This window comes from Carassius gibelio, chromosome B19, assembly GCF_023724105.1.
Source record: "Carassius gibelio isolate Cgi1373 ecotype wild population from Czech Republic chromosome B19, carGib1.2-hapl.c, whole genome shotgun sequence".
NCBI lineage: Eukaryota > Metazoa > Chordata > Actinopteri > Cypriniformes > Cyprinidae > Carassius > Carassius gibelio.
In genome coordinates this window covers 24833118-24850204 of record NC_068414.1, presented here as the reverse complement: position 1 = coordinate 24850204, position 17087 = coordinate 24833118, and the positions used below count along the sequence as shown (strand labels likewise).

The 17087-nt window shown below is 37.4% G+C and overlaps 2 protein-coding genes across 3 annotated transcripts in view; both read left to right on the top strand.

The window, feature by feature from the left end:
* The first annotated feature begins 7701 nt into the window (after positions 1-7701).
* On the top strand, positions 7702-9703 carry abrab (actin binding Rho activating protein b). Its single transcript, XM_052584996.1, has 2 exons — positions 7702-8450; positions 8757-9703. The coding sequence occupies exons 1-2, from the start codon at positions 7828-7830 to the stop codon at positions 9238-9240; spliced, it is 1107 nt and encodes a 368-aa protein (XP_052440956.1). The 5' UTR covers positions 7702-7827; the 3' UTR covers positions 9241-9703.
* Positions 9704-11695: 1992 nt separating this feature from the next.
* The window catches only part of samd12 (sterile alpha motif domain containing 12), a 102783-nt gene continuing 97391 nt past the window's right edge, over positions 11696-17087 (top strand). The window contains exon 1 of one of the 2 annotated variants that reach the window (XM_052584998.1): positions 11696-11836. In XM_052584998.1, coding sequence (XP_052440958.1) covers positions 11824-11836 — 13 coding nt within the window. In that variant the 5' untranslated portion in view covers positions 11696-11823. Of the gene's footprint in view, positions 11837-12113; positions 12447-17087 lie in introns of those variants that run through there. The other variant, XM_052584997.1, reaches the window with a different exon arrangement.

The window sequence follows — 17087 nt, the reverse complement described above, 5'->3', positions numbered from 1 at the left end:
AATCTTTTCCCTCAAGTTAGATTGAGGGAAGCAAACAGAAAAATGAATCTTCTGGAATTTCTTTGGCTCAGGACCACTTGAACTTATTCCCAGGGTGAGTTTAAAACATGCTGAAGCTGTGGATTGCACCGTTTGGGGCTATTTTAAAGTTTTTTTATTATTATTATTTCTAAACTTATTGAATTTATAGGATTTAAACATCTACAACTAAGGTTTCAGCATGTTTCGTTCATTGTTTGTTCAAATTAGGATTAATGCAGAAAAACTGTTGTGCTGGCCTTGATGTTTAACAGATGTAAATATAGTTTAGACAGTGTCATCACTTCAAATCAAAGAAGCACCACAAATGTAGCCTGTAGGACTCTTGCGCCATACATTGTGTGAAGAACTGACTGAAAAAGAAATTCAACCAGGCTTGTTGTAAACATGTGCCTGTGGCAAGATTTTAGTTCAATTATGTGACCATTTTCAGCAAGCAGTGCTAAAAACATCTTCAGATTCATTTGAAACAAATGAATGTGAATCTAGCAAGGTTTGTTTTTTATTTTGTATGATTGTAATACATATTGTGGCGGTTCAGAAGTGAAATTTCCAGTAAATGCCATTAAAAGGTTAATATTCCATTATGTTTGAAAATAACATATGTACCACCTACACTACATCTTATTGTTAGTGTTAACTATAGTAAAACTATAATAAAACCACATTTGTGCAACAAACAACAGTGCCATGTTAGCTTGCTTCTATAAGTGTTTGAGAATTTTTATCATGACTCACGTCTTTTACAGGACTTGACATTGCTACTGCCATGTTGTACCGGGTGAGCTACAGAGCAACTTTACAACACCAGAAAGATATTTTTAGCTCACAGCATTGTCATATTGTGTAAGGAACTACGCATCTGAATCTTTATTAACTGATAATCTGCCCCTGTAACCAGTATTTGTGTGAAAAATAATAAAGGTCTTTGGTCTTTTATTGCCATTAGTGTTTTAGAGTTGGAAACTGATTTGTTCATATAGGTACAATTTTACAGTTTTGCAAAAATGTAAGAAGAGAAGCATGTACTTCCACTGAATCTGTTTTGCCCTTCTATTCGCATTCAAACATCTCTAGAATCGTGCCAGGGTAAAGTTAACCATGACCGATCTTAACATAGTGAGTCGGAATAACGTTGTGCAAAATTTCTCCTTTTATGTTCCATAGATGAAAGAAAACAATACAGGATTTGGAACGACAGGAGAGTGAGTAAATAGACAGAATTTAAATGTTTGGGTCAATTCTAGTGCTTCAACTGCCTGAGAAACGCACAACCTCACTGCGACACCAATAAGTGAATAGTTCAATTTAAATATGGATCAACTTGTTGATCTCAGGGTCTTTATATTTTTAAAATGCAATAGTGGTTACTGGCAGATCCTCGGTTTCAGAGAAACAGATACTCAGTCTATCTACAGCCTGGTTGCCCTGGAGATTTCCCTGTTTGGCATTGTCAGGCTGCATTGATTTTGAGTCTGAAAGGAAAATAAAAGTGTAAACACAGTTAGTGGTTTGGGTCTTTTCTCCCCCTTTTGGAAGTCCAGAAGGTGTTCGTGGTGATGGATGGATGAAGAGAGTAAGAGTGAAATTTGGGTTTTGAGGCTGAAGGGAGAGAGGGAATGTGTTGAGGTAATGCAAGAGACTAATGGGACGAGGGAGGTGTTCAGAAGAGTTATGATGGAGCCGCGAGCCACAAGGCCATCAAAGGCCTGTTCATCAGACTCCCTCTCGTCCTGTTAGCCACAGCTGAATCAGGCCCAAGAGGGTCCTTCCCCCCCCCCCCCCCCCCCAGCCGCACTGAAGTGATTGACTGTGAATGTGCTCTGAGAAAAGCTCTGTTTGTTTGTTTGCTCAGTGGCATGAACCTTTATTTCACCAGCAGCAATCCTAATGTTTTTGGAGCACAGCAACACAGCACCCTTAGAGAATCATGCCCTTGATAAAAGTAGGACTGTTGTTTGCTTTGACTGACTTTATTATACTGGCAAAAGCTTTGTATGCTAGTCACGTCAACGAAAGAGCATGGGACCATAACTGAGTGCTAGATCCCCAACAAGCAGCCCAGAAGGAACTGGCAGACCCAACGCAATGAAACCTATGAAGCAACCATTGGTTCACAACAAAAATGGAATATAAATCAGGAGCTACAACACAATAAAAATGGGTCTGACCACAAAGAGGCAGCTTTGAACATTTGAGAAATCAAGATTTGAAGTCTTACAGGCATTACATGGCAACAGATGCAAATGTATCATCCTATTAATCTATGCACTTATGTGGCCATTAAGTTTAGATAACATATTGCACTGTTACTTTAAGTATTACATTCAGAATTTCAAGGGAGTTCTCAAGAAAGTCTGTTGGATTATATATGAGAGCTGCTGTCTTGGGTTATCTAAAAGCTAATTAGACATACATGGTTTTTTTCTTACACACAAGGTCTCAGACAACAGACAATATGGTCTCATTCCCTTATGAAGATGTGCTAGTGTTATTTTCACAGAATGGCTCGTGCCCAGTATCAAGTCTTTCAGAACATCTAGAAAATGTCTCTTTGCAGTTGCATACATCTTCAGAAAAGGTTTTATATCCTCTTGTGCATTTGAGGTAATCTGCACAGACAGTCAAGGATGAGTAATTGTGTGAGAATAGTTTCCTATTCATTATGTCCTAAAGCATTACAGTACAGCAAAGATGAGGGACAATAAATCATGTAACTCACACAAAAAAGGCAAGACCTCTTAATTATACCTCACTGTAGAGGAGAGGAAACATGTTTACATGGTATGGCCCTGTCCTCCCTCTCAGATATCCAGCTGAACTCCTAGATTTTTTCCTTCATTTTTTAATACTGTAAAATTGTGTTGTTCTTCTCAGAAAAATGTATAATGGATGTACTAACACTACCTCAGGAGATTTAGTGTCTGACATACAATTCTTTAGCATGAGGTCATGGCTTGCTGAGTTTGCTTAACACTTGTCCATAGGGATGCTGACTCAGGGGCAAACAGATTCCTGTCCAGAAATATTTATTGCAACAAATAAATTAAATTGAGAAGAAAAAAAAGAACAAGCATATATATATATATATATACAGTATTAGTGCTGTTAATCGATACAATATATCTAACATTGAAGTTTTTACATATACTATCATCTTGCAATAATTTCTCATTCATTCTTCATATTTTTATATTTGTTTAATGGCAACTTGCTTATGACTGAAGCCCAGTGTCACTGATTCCAATAATTCTACAGATGAAATAGTTTTTCCTCTAATATTTAACTGACTACTGTATAGTCATTCAACATTACAGTATACTTGAGAGCTTTCAATTTGATCATTTATTAGACTAGCAAGTTGAAAATATACAGAAATTGAAATTGAAAATGTCTAAATTAAATATAAACGAATCTTTAAAATTATAAAAGTTATTAATTTCCTCATTATTCTTTTGCTATATAATATTGACAGTCCTAAAATGTATGATTTTTATATATTTGATTTTTCATATATATTTATTAATTTAATTACTTTTTAATAAATCAGCCAGGACAAACTGCTCTGTTCATCTTGCCAACTCTCACGCCAGACACTTCACACTCACACAGGAGTCAAAAAACAACGAGACCTGATGTGTTTGTGATCCGCCACATATGTAACTCTTCACTTTTTCACATGCTTACCCCTAAAAAATGGACACATTACGAATGTGTCTAATAAATTCCAAACCAGACAGCACCTCTTGGTCCATAATGAGCTCATCTGATTGCATGAATCCACTCACTCCCCCTGACACTTAAGAGATGGGACGAAGGTGGGGATGGGATTTCTTCTTTGGCTTGTTGGCGGGTTTTCTGCTGACTCCTGAACACGTACAAGCTAATTTACCGTCTATTACATTTATTTATGGGGCCGCTCCAGATGGCTAAACACAATCAATAATGTTCATTGCAGTAGAGCTTTATTGGATTAGAGACAGATTTGAAGACCACGAGCTGACACTGTTGACTTTGGAGCACCCCGAATGTTCGAGGCAACACTTAGGTTGTTATCCATGAAAAGAGGATGTTATGATTTATTTTTTACTCATCAGATTTTTCTCTCTTATAATTTCTACGTCTAATTTCTATGTCTGTCAGAGAATTTGGGCACTGTTTTTCATCTACTGTGCGCTCTTGCAGGTATTTTTAATTCACGGTTGCCAGCTAAAGTTGGACGGCTTCTCCAAACACAACATAGTGCAACATGATTCTCACAGTACAAATATTCTGTAATAACTATGAGTAAAACCCTAGAGTATAATTCTTCAAAATTGTTACTTTCAGGACAACATTTTTTTTTTTATTTGATGGCAATGTGTTCCACCTACTGCAAGTACAGTATTTTGAAAACCAAAAGTTTTGCCTGCAACCTCAGTGAAAAAGCAGAGCAGTGTATTTACCTCTTAACCAGAGACAGATTACGACAACAGAAATCATATTTCCCTGCTCAGAATGATACGCAAATCAGAAACCCCAGGGCTTCGGATATAGTGCGGTGAAGTCTGTGCCTGCTCAATTAGCTATGATGGCCAAACTAAACAAGCTCAGGAACGGTTTTAGACTCGGAGGAATTGAAAGGCAAACAGAAAGGCGGAGAAACAGGGAAGTGCGACATGCAACAGCAGGTACAGGTGCTCTCACTCTGACTCTGGACCCTGTTGCCCGCCTTGACCAGGAGAGATTTTCGGCCCAGATTGATGAAGGAACCACTGGGGCATAAGTCTAGTGCAGACAGCCGTTCCAGACATTTGGGAAGTCAATTCACACCTGGCTTTTTGGATGAGGTACCCATCCATACCAATGATGAACGTAATAAATCAGTTGAAAGCTTGGTCGGAATGGAAACCATCTGAGGGCTGGTGTAGGACAAATATTTGTGTACTAGATGAGTTAAATGAGGTATTATGGAAGGAATGAATTGTGCACTGAGAGTGAGCTGTGTCTCAATTAGCATTTTTAATTTTCATGAAGTTGCGTGAGCAATCAAAACTGTGTAAGGGCTCTTAGCCATCAGTTTTCTTTTTACAGAGGTTTTGGGAAAGTGTGGGGTGAGATGAGGTCATTTAAAGTGGTCTCAGTTCGAAACACAAAGGGAATTTGGGGCCTTGACATTTGACCTGCATTGCAGAATGACCCCATATATCATTCGTTCTGGATGATCTGCCTTTATCTCAACATCTGCACATGATTGTGCTTATGCTCTAATGATTGTCTGCATTTCTGGTCTTTAAATATCTCCTAAAACACTTTTCACAGACCAATTTATCCCAGATTACTTTTTTGCATTTGTGCTTTTGTAGAAGCTTTTAGACACATTGCTTTCATTTGATCAGAGATTCCCTGAGAACTTTGGCATTACTGGCAGCATGCACGACAATAGCTAAAACATTGACTATTTTATAGTAAAAATTATAATGATAATAATAATACATATATCTGAATCAGCACATTCTAATTATTTCTGAATGATCACTTAATATTGAAGACTAGAGTAATGGCTGCTGAAAATTATGCGTTGCCATCACAGGAATAAATTAAATTTTACAATACATTAAGTTAAACAGTTATTTTTAAATGTAATTATTTCACAATTTAATTGTACTTACTGTATTTTGATCAAATAACAGCAGCTTACATTAAACAAATCATAATTATTCTAAACTTTTGGCCTGCAATGTAATTATATATAGTCTGTGCACTTTAAAGTAATCAAATAAAAGTTTAATTCGGTTTAACAAAAGGTTATTAAGTAGCCTACACGACAGCTCTTCTCAGCCATTCAAATTGGAACACTGTTGTTATGAGGACCTCTGCTGGCTACTCAGTGCACACACACTTTACAAACACCAACATTATTTTAATTCTGCAGTGTTTTTTTTTTTTTTTCTCTCTGTTTTGGTGATCTTTCGCTGAGATTTAATCAGTGTTAAATATAATAATATTATAATTTCAAATTTCATCTTTGTAACCTATGCAAATGTTTTGACCAAAATGACTTTTAATTTTAGCCCTTGTTGACTGTGGGTCAAATGTGCTTTCTTGTTATGACTTTGTACTGTTGCACTGTGCTCTCTCTCTCTCTCTCTCTCTCTCTCAACTCAATTTAATTTAATTCAATTCAAAATTGCTTTATTGGCATGCATTTCTCTCTGGTCTAAAATCAAGAACAGTCTGGAATATGCTGCATTTGTCTAGAGTTCTCTTACAGTCACAGTGACCGTCCACTATGCATGCACACTGACACAGCTCTGCATCATGTGACTGACAGCAAGCAGCTGCCTTTCCTTTGCTTCATGCAGATACTATTAATAATGCTTCTCAGTGCTATCAGAAAACAAACCGATAAACATAGTTGACATACTTAAACACCTTTTAGTCAAATAGACATCATTTAAATATGTAAATTTTCTGAACTTAAATGCTTTTCTGTGGTATAAAGTAAAGGAAGTGTTTCTAGTTGCATTATAATTTTGTCAAATCCTTTCTGTCTTAGCATGCTGCCAGGTGCAATGCAAGACTATCCACTGTGTACGCAAGCAGAAACTCCTTCATGCCTCCTTCAGGTGACATTTTTTCCTCACTAAAGATATCTCTGCTTCTGTCTTGGATCGAGTGACTCCTTGACATTTGCTCTTCCTTCAATCAAAAAGGTTATTCATTTCTTATTTCTTATTATTTATCTTGTTCTCTTGATTGGATTATATAGGGAGAAATGTTATTCTATAATTGCATATCTTATTTGTTATTTATTGCATGCGTTTATATCCCTTTACATTTGTTATTTGAACACACACACACACACACACACACACACATGCAAAAATAAATAAATGATAAAATAACTAAAAAATAAATAATGGTGTATGGTTTACTTTGAAACTATTTTCACTCAAAAATTACTAGTAAAATGCACAAATAATTACGAAGAAATAGCAAGTACCACACTGAATTAAAAAAAAAAAGAAAATAATTTTCTCGTCAAATGAATAATCTTTGTTTGTATACTGTATATTATGTCTATATATTAGGCTTTCTATATATATCTATTAACTATGAGCTAAAAATAAACCATGTGCAGTGATGGTCTAAGTAACATTGTAGTTTCCAGTTTGAAATGTAAACATAAGGTTTAATAAAGAACTTCTTTCTTCAACTTGGACGTTAAGTTTGAATTGTTGTCAAGAATCCATTCATTCCCACTATAATTATTCACAGTATATTGACTGTTGTGGAAAGCTATGCATATGTGATCCACAGTTCACATTGGTAGTTTACCACTTATCATTGACAACATGGACATTGTTGCTTTTGCTAACTGACACTGCTGATTGATTATCTTGATAAGCATCAGGTAATGCTAAAGACAAAGCTATAAAATGCAAGTATCCCGCTAAGACGCGCAGAGCAGCTGTCTGCACATTTGCGCAGCCTAGGAAAAAGCTTAACACTCACTGACATCTTTGCCCTGTTTACCCCCCAGCGATGGGCAATGTCTATGATGAAACCTGAATCCCCACCAATCCCAGAGGTTGGTAAGTGTCAAGGAAAGATGATCAGCGGAGATGCCTGGCATACTTTCCACCGCCATGTAAGGTTGGTTCACCCATTTCAAAACCGCTAGTGCCTAAGGGAGAGCTCAGAGTCTAGAATTTACTACAGGTTGGGAATCACAACGAGCTGCTATATAAAAGCCATCAGGGACAAAGAACTTGAATGAGAGAAGCAACCCCTTGGAGGTAAACAATGTCAGAAAAGAAGCCCTCAACGAACAAGAACATTAAAAAGCTGCGTGCCATAAGCATGGTGTGCAGCTTAACACGGAGCTGGCAGCAGTGGGTGAGTGAAAATGAAGAGAAGCAGTCCAGTGAACCCAGCGGATGGGCCCCGAGTTACTCAGAAGACCCCAAAGATGCAAAAAAGGTAGCTCCAAAGATCAAACCGTCTCAAAAGTCCCTTTCCAATCAGGATTCTAGAAATAAAGACCAGGATGATGTGGAGGCCGCCGAGGAGTCACGCATCAAAACTGCACAAGTGGTGAAAACCGTGACGAGGGAAGTTCAGGAGAAAAGTGCGGGCATTGACTTTTTGACCAAACGCATCTGTAAGGACCCGGCCACGGATGAACTGGACAAGATCCTGAGCAAGAAAGGGTCGCCCACGCGCCGCAGGAAGTGCTCCAACATGGTCTCGGAGCTGACACGGAGTTGGAAGGAAATGGAAAATGAGAAAAAGCAGGCTCAGGAGGACACTGAGGATAATGAGGATAGAAGCCTGCAGCTAGGAACCAACCAGGAGGACACCGAGAATAATAGGACGAATGAAACTACAGAGTCCGCGGTCACAATCAAAAGATCCTCTGTTCTCAGGTAGGTTCTGAACTTCTAAATGCAACAGTTAATGAATAAAAAAATGGAGTGTTTCTTTTTTTATGATAAAGCTGATGTGTGATCTTTTAGTTGGGTACGAAAGGTTAGTCAGTCATGGTAATATTTAGATGTTATAAATCAATGTATTTTTAACTTATGCTGTGTTTGATGGAAATGCACCTTAGAGAGCACCATTAGAGCTTTTATTAGACTATAATAATTTGCAATATAAGCAACATCAAAACAACATAAATATATATATATATAAAAAATATGCATTATTATAAATAATATGCAATCTTTTAGGGGCAAGAAGGATGTTGAAGATGCCAACAAAATAAATACCCTGTCCAAAAAATACAGCGCTGTGGGCAACTTAAAAAGCCGCTGGCAAAACTGGGCATCAGAGCATACCGTCAATCAGAAGCTCAACCCCTTCAGCGAGGACTTTGATTATGAGTACTCCATGTCAACACGGCTGCGGCCGGGTGAGGAGGGCTATGGGAGGCCCAAAGAGGGCAGTAAGACAGCAGAGAGGGCCAGACGCGCAGAGGCACACATCCACAGGGAGATTGATGACATGTGCTTCATCATAAGGACCATGGCGGACCCGGATCCGGACGGTTACACTAGAGTGACTTTTGGTGATCTGTTTGACAGATATGTGCGGATCTCGGATAAAGTTGTGGGAATACTAATGAGGGCCAGGAAGCATGGAAAAGTGGCTTTTGACGGGGAGATGCTGTGGCAGGGCCGGGATGATGGCGTCATTATTACTCTGTTAGTATGACACAGCGTAGGGACTCTGAACTGAACGTGAAAGATGTTGCTGCTATTGATCAAATATAGAGAGGTATATTGTTAAATTATAAATAATTATGGTTCTAACTTTATATGTGTGTATTACAGTTTGTAAGTTTGCAGACTGAGTTTACTGAGCTGTCTCAGCTCTTTCTATGTTTGCTTTTTTATGTGTATGCATGTACAAAGATTTGTTTCATTGAGTCGTGCTTTGTTAATAGGAAACTACTAAAAAGGAATTGGATTTTTTTGCCCTAAGGATATACAGTGAAGACAAAAAGGGCTGCTGTTAGTCTGGTATTTTTCATACTGTAAATCCTCCAGAAGAGGGAGCAGTGCACTAACGCTAAAATTTCCTCCTTGCCATGTATTTACAGTCGTTATGAAACTGGAAATGATCTCTGCATTTAGTACATGATGTACTTTTAATAAAATACAAGTATTTGAGTAAAGCAAGATGGGTCTTTGTTTCGATTAGTATAGAGCTAACAATAAAGTCTGTCCTTTACATGTTCATTCACAAATGCTGTCTTTTGACCGTTTGGAAATTTGGAAGTAACCTACTTTGTAAGAAGCAAATTATTTTTATTTTTTACTGATTTAAAATGAAAATAAATAAACAGTTGCTCTCTCTTTCCAAGTATGTCACATTACAGCAACAAATGGCAGCATGTTTATGGGAAGCATATGGGAATTGTTTCAACCTACGGTAAGGGCATGAAGACAGTCATGTAGCAGAACAACATGTTTAGTCACAAAGCAATCTGATAAACAATGCCAAACATTCTTTGATTGTCATTTGTCTGGAAACCAGAAAAACTAGAGATGATTGTAATCATCAGGAATGTGGATAAAAAAAATAATAATAAAAAAAAAAACCTTTACAAGGAAGTGCTGTATTATGACATAAAAATGTGGAACAATATCTCACACCTGGACTTGATGGACAGCCAAGCTCTGTAGCTCCACCTGAAGGTTTCAGTTTAGGTAAATTACATAGTAGTCACACTTCATCTGTATACAGTGTTCTCCTACTTGCTAATTATTTGCAAAGTTAGGTGTGCACTGATGAAAATAAAATAAAATGTAAATAAAAAGTATAGTTTCAGGAAAAGCCACTTGGTCAGACCCAAAATGGTCATCATTTGTTCCAGGATCCTTGATGTCTATCAAGGGGCTCCAACTGTAATGACATTGATCTGGAAGCACACTCTTCTTTCACTGGCCGTCTGTGGTTGGTTGAACAAGAGCCTTGAGGGTTGTTGAGCTGCCAAAAGTCGACCTCTAATTGTCACAAATTACAGCTGGAAGATTAAATTACTGGTGTTTTACTTTCCTGAGACTTGGATAATGACCTTGTTCTTAATGTAGGATTTCTCCACTATTTCTGTGTTCAGATATTGTTCTCCATCTCCCTGCCACAGAAGTATCCCCAAGATAGGCTTTTCATTAGAGTGGGTTCAACAAGACTGAAGCAATAATGTGCAGGATTTTTGTTTGTTTTGTTTAGTTTTTTCTTTTCGTTCAACTAAACCTGTTCAAAATACTTTCATACTGCCAAGACTTGAAGTGAACCATGTGTAATTGTAGATGACATATATTCTAACACATTTCCCATAACCTGAATTAGGTTGTGATGTGATCAGTTCTCAGTAATGGAGATGTAGGTTTACTTGACAATAGATTTGTAAAGGCTTCATGCTCATCATTATTGTATGCACTCATGCAAAAGAAACTGAGAAAGCCTGAGTTCTTCAGACTGATCTGTATCTATAATGATGCCTCTTCAGTTTCTGCATTCTCCACTTTATACTAGCTTCTGTCCCTCCCTGCGATGTCAAACTCTTTCACAGGAAGTGGTTCTAACTCCTTGAACGATAACATGTTTTGAAGGGATCTTTGACTTACAGTTTGGAAGTTTGTAGATTAAGATTTATATGGCTGTTTTTCAAGAATGTTAGAAATCTCAGACACAACAATAGTCAGAACACAAATTTCTTATATATATATAGTTATAAGTTATTATATATATATATATATATATATATATATATATATATATATATATATATATATATATATATATATATATATATATATATATATATATATATATATATATAGTTGCTTTGGATAAATGTAAATGTCAAAGTTAATCAATTAAATAAATAAATTAACAAACCTAGATAGATAAAATAACATTTTAAATGCATACTGCATATACACTATATTGAATGTTGGATAAATGTTAGCCTAAATGTTTATTTATATTTGAAATAAATACATATATTTAATATTCCAACAAACTACTAACAAACATGTCTGTGCTGACTAATATAATTAGTTGAAACCGGTTTAACAACGTGGTTACAGATCCAGTAACTTGAGGTGGAACTACAATTCCCATGGTTCTTTGAGTACACATTTCAAGCTTTTTCAGCACGCTCGGCTTTGACAGCGGTTGCTCCCAAGTGTTAATAAGCAAGACGCTTTGGTAGAGTCGGGCAGGCTACTTGGACAACCAACAGCTTTACCTTCCTTCCCATAATGCAAGAACTCATGTAGTAGCATCATGGCTGTTCAAGGTAAGACTTTAACAAACGTCTCGAGATATATTTTGTGCGGAAATGTTTGTTTATTGAAAAGAACGCTTCAAACAGCAAACAAACAAACGAAGCTTCCCCTCTGCCGGACTGAGATTATGATTGGCTGCGGATCAGCCGCAGATCTTTGTCCTGCTTCTGCGCTGGAAACCTAAGACATGGAGATGGGCTCGCGGGGCCCGTGGGCTTCAAATCAGTCTATGCATGTACTGTAAAGATTCACGATCTGCATCATTCAGCATCTGCACGTCCACCCACTGATTCACATCTTGCCGCGGAACACCATTGAGAGGAACAGAACACAATACAGCATGTTCCTTCTCCGAATTAACCATTTTAATGTTTAGAAGCCGTATTTTCTGCGACACTTTCACGTAGGTCATTGAGATGCGATGCGCTCTTCATTGAGGAGAAGCGGACTGGCGCGCGCGCGTTATTATTAATCAGCTTTCATAAGGCGCGCGAGCTGGACGCTTCTGTCAGAGAGCCAAGTGTTTCGTTTGTGTTTCGACCACCTGCTCTGGTACCATGATGTTAGGGCAGTCTCCTCACCTTATCGGGGGAATCCTCTGGATTCAAAACCCAATGCGAGGTATGTTTATCTCTGAGAACATCTGTGTCGCTGTAATGACCTGTCGTTTCTCGAAACTTGGCGTTGAATGACGACTTATCAATTATTAGTGTATCGCACTGGCAGATCAAGCAAACCAGTTTTGTTAGGTCATGAATAATGCCAAGAATTAGCATCACTTCGCTTCAGTCTCATGTATGTTCTAGTGTTGTTGTTTTTTTCTGCCAGTGAATGCGTATTAAAGTTAATTTGTGGAATGATGGGCTGTGTTGAGGAAACTACGACTTGTCACTCGTTTAGCGTCGGTACTATATACCTATTTCTAGTTGTCGAATTATTATTATTATTTTTTAAAAGTGATTTAAAGTCCTCACTACGAAAACCTACTTGACATTTTCGTTTTTGCATAGGTTCTTTGTACAGTACTGATATACACTACATGTTGACCTTTGTGACAACATGCCCCAGTAGCCCTGCATGTACAGTATGCTGTATACAGTTGTCCCAATGGAACCTTTCGCTACACAGCCTATTGTAGCAAACATGGCAACTTGTAAAAATAAAAACAATTATGAAACAAAAAATTTACTTGCACATTTATAGAAATATTTGAATTTGGAAAACAAATGGGGGGTTGGCAATATTAATAGGATCAAACAATAACCTACCTATAATTATATAATAAGCTAATCCTGAATCTTTGAAAAATGTAACTGGGAGTAGGAATTTCAGTTTAGATTTTTGTTATGATATCAATTACATTAAAGTTCCTTAAATTCTTTAAATGCCTATGCTTTTATAAATAACATTTAACCTATAATAAATAACTTTATCTGTGCAGGTGATGGATGGCCTCCAATTAGTTTCAAAAAATGACATTATTATTATTTTTTTTAATTGTTAGAATTTCATTATTTACATTATTAAAACACAATGCAATAATATATGATTTTTAAGCATTTGACTTGCTTGCGCAAGCCATTATAGAGTTTCTCTGAAGTTTTATTTTGTACATTTGCATGTTTGATGAAGACAGGGTAAAAGAAATACACTTTAACAAGCTTTTTTAACTTCCTTTTGGTGGCTCCGTCCTTAATTGGCAGGTCATACTTTACCCAATACTGTAATTTGTATTCTGGATAGGGCCAGAAGCTAGAATTACATATCCAAACCTTTTGTATTCAGCATTTTGAAGATGTCTTGTCTCAGCATGCAGTCAGGAGAACAAAGTAACTGAGAATATATGTTTTACATTAAAGGCATGTGCACAAAAATGTACACATCTTTTGAGATAATCGATCTTTAGGGAGTGTACATTGTTCAGTGTAACTTCTTACTTGTATTGCTGGCCTGCTGTTTTATTCCACTGAAAAAAATGGGCATTCTTTACAGATCTGTTGCAAAACTCTGAGTGATTATATATTTTAAACCCTTTGTACTGTAGTGTGGTTGTTCAAAGAGTCTTGCTGTATCATCTAAAGGGATCTCATACCTTATCTTGCTCTGGGTGTTTTTGTATAAATGCTTTGGCTCTTAAAAACACTTTTTATTCTGCCTCATGATTGGTCATCGGGGATGTGACATATAAACTGGAACCAAGCCTGAATGAACAAGACACAGCATTATTACTCAGCTGGAGGGCTGCTTAGTTCATGCTCTGCTGAATGTTTCATCCTTAGTGGATACTTTTCTGCTTTTAGAGTGATGTTCAGACATTATAAAACAGCAGAACACTAGATTTCTGGATGTGAGAAATGCATTGCACTAACACGGCAGAAATATGTATGTTATGTATGTTGAAATGTTAGGCATGTATAAAATGAGGAATGCTGGTATGCTTCCTGTATGTGAAATTGAGTTGAGAAATATATGTTGGAATGGCCTGGTGACGGAGCGCTTACATAGTCACAGGAGACATTTCAAGACATTTGCATTCTCAAGCCCATGAACTGACTCGAGATCAAAAAGGCGAGAGACTCCCACCCACTCCAGGCAGACTCAGAGAGTGATGTGGTGCAACACATTGCTAATATGTATGCAACACTGAAGAAACTGTAAAAAAAAAATAGTACGTTCCAGAACACAGCTTCTGAAGAGAGCAAGATCTTGCCTTTGATCAAAAGAATTGACAAGGTGTTACAAGAACCAGTTTCTGCTATATAGGGCAGCCGAGTTGGCAATGATTCTTTTAGAAAAAAAATATTATTTGTTACATTTACGGTTGCTCAGATCACAGTTATGGTTTTTGGGTGCTTTTGGCAGTCCTTCAGCAGTGTTATTCCTTATTTAAGACAAAGTAGTCTAAGGGTACATTGAGGTTTCAGGCTAGGGGTGTGCACGGATAGTCGAATATTCGTTCTGCTCTAATTATTCGATAAATAAAAATGATATTCGAATTTCGCTATATTTTTGCTTGCCATTAAAAAAAAAAGAAAGAAAAAAAGTCCACAATAAAACCTAATTCGGTCAATTTCTGTGATTCTCCACGGCATATTTGAAGATGTATGCAAGCAAAAAATAATTAATTAATGAATAAGAACTTCTACAGTACCTGAAATATTCTGTGGAGAATCACAGAAAGCGACCAAATTCAAGAACATTGTTGCGGCAACGAATAAACACAGCTAACTTGGAGAATGCAGTGAAAACTCCTCTTCTCGTGTGCGCCCTAGACCCTTGGCACAAACATCTTAGGTTTCTCAATGAAAACATGAGAGAAGTAAGAAAAAAACTTTATTTAACATTATCAGAACATTTTCCTTGATGCAATTGGAGCGGATGCAACCGCCGCCACCAACGATGAAGAGGATGCAATGCCCACTCATCGGAAAAGGCTGAGCCAGTTCTTCAGCGATGATCACAGATTACAGAGTCCAGTCGAGATGAGTGCGAACAGTTCTTGCTGGATCCATGTATTCCACCAGATGAGGATCCCATTCAGTGGTGAAAAGAAAACACGAAGCGCTTCACAAAACTTATTCGCTTGGCACACCGTTATTTGTGAGTCCCGCCAACGACTGTGCCGTCAGAGCACGTTTTCTCCGCGTGTGGCCTTATTGTTAACAGACTTAGGAGCATGATCCCCCGATCATGTTTACATGCCTGTGTTTCTTAATAAGAACATGTAAAACAATAGAAAAAAAGATTTACTGAGTTTCAAAGTTTCAAAGTTAAGTGTAAGCTACATTCTATACAATAGCCTAATTGCTGCAGGCTGCTTTAATTTTTTTCTTTGTTCACTTATTTATTAATTTTTTTGCTTTTAATCTGTACTTTTGTTTGTTTGCACGCATTGTTAAAGGTTTTCAGCTACAAAACACGATGTGTTTTGGCCACACTTTATTTTAAGGTCCAATTCTAAGTATTAACTAATGGTGCGTTCACACCAGACGCGAATGAATCATTAACCACGAGTGATTTACATGTTAAGGCAATGCAAAGACACGAATAGACATCCTGCAGCGTGGTTCGCACGAATGAGGTGGTGTGAATGACACGATTGGCGCAAGTGATGTGGCGCGAATTGAGCATTTCAGGCGAACCACACAAATCGGAAAATCTGAACTTTGGCAAACATTTGCGCCACGTTAACCAATAAAGAGCTTGCCCTGGTAGTGACGTGATTACGACATAGCAAGCTGAGGCAAAATCCGAAACAACAATGGATGAATTCTATTTTATGTTTAACCACAAAAGAGACCTCAGAGCCAGCAGCAAATGTCAGAAGGACTAGCCAAGTCGAGACTGCTCTCAACAGTAACATGAGCACTGAGCTCCCGCTGATCGCGCAGAGCTGATCATCTCCAAAATCGGCGAAACATATTTTTTATATAGGCGCTGTCTTTATACATTCTTGCCTGAAATACTTTTAAAACTACACTTCATGACACGATAACGGTAATATTTTTAGTAAAAGGTGGTTGAAATCACAATGCTGTGTGAACTCAACTGGCAGAAGCCCTTCCCACGACGCACTTTTTCATCTGTTGTGAAGCTAATTTCATGAGCGAATGAAGCGAGTGAACTCAAAATGTTTAGGCGTCCAACTACGCAAGATAGCGCAATCTATTAGCACAAGTAACACCCCATAACTCTTAACTGTGAGAATTCTGCATCAATAAAATTCTAATTTGCTGTTTATTAAAGCTCCAGTATGCGACTTTTGTAATTGACCACAATAGTCCAACAATAACAAAGGCGAATTGCGCATTTCCAACAATAACAAAGGCGAAGCTTGATGACGCTATAAAGCAGGTGACGATGGGAGATGTCGTTTTTAATGCATTTTCACCATAGCAATGTATCTAAATTGGATAAACGAATCATGATAACGGATGAGGTAATTTATTTGTTTTTGTATTACCTGTATATCTGATCGTATTATTTTATGTCATCATAATTAATGAACTGCAAGGAACGTGAAATGTTATACTATATTATCCCGTTACAACTTACAGCTATTTGTTAAATGATTTGTTTGGTTAATGTTGTGCAGTGTTACGTATTTATGGTTAATGCCGTGTTGTTTAACGTGCTCAAACCAATCGTTCTAAAAGTAAATTTGAACGAACATTTGCAAGTAATGACTAAATATATTTTTAACAACACATATCCGATTGTATTTAATTGTACTGCCATAATCTTGGTCACCACACGTGATAA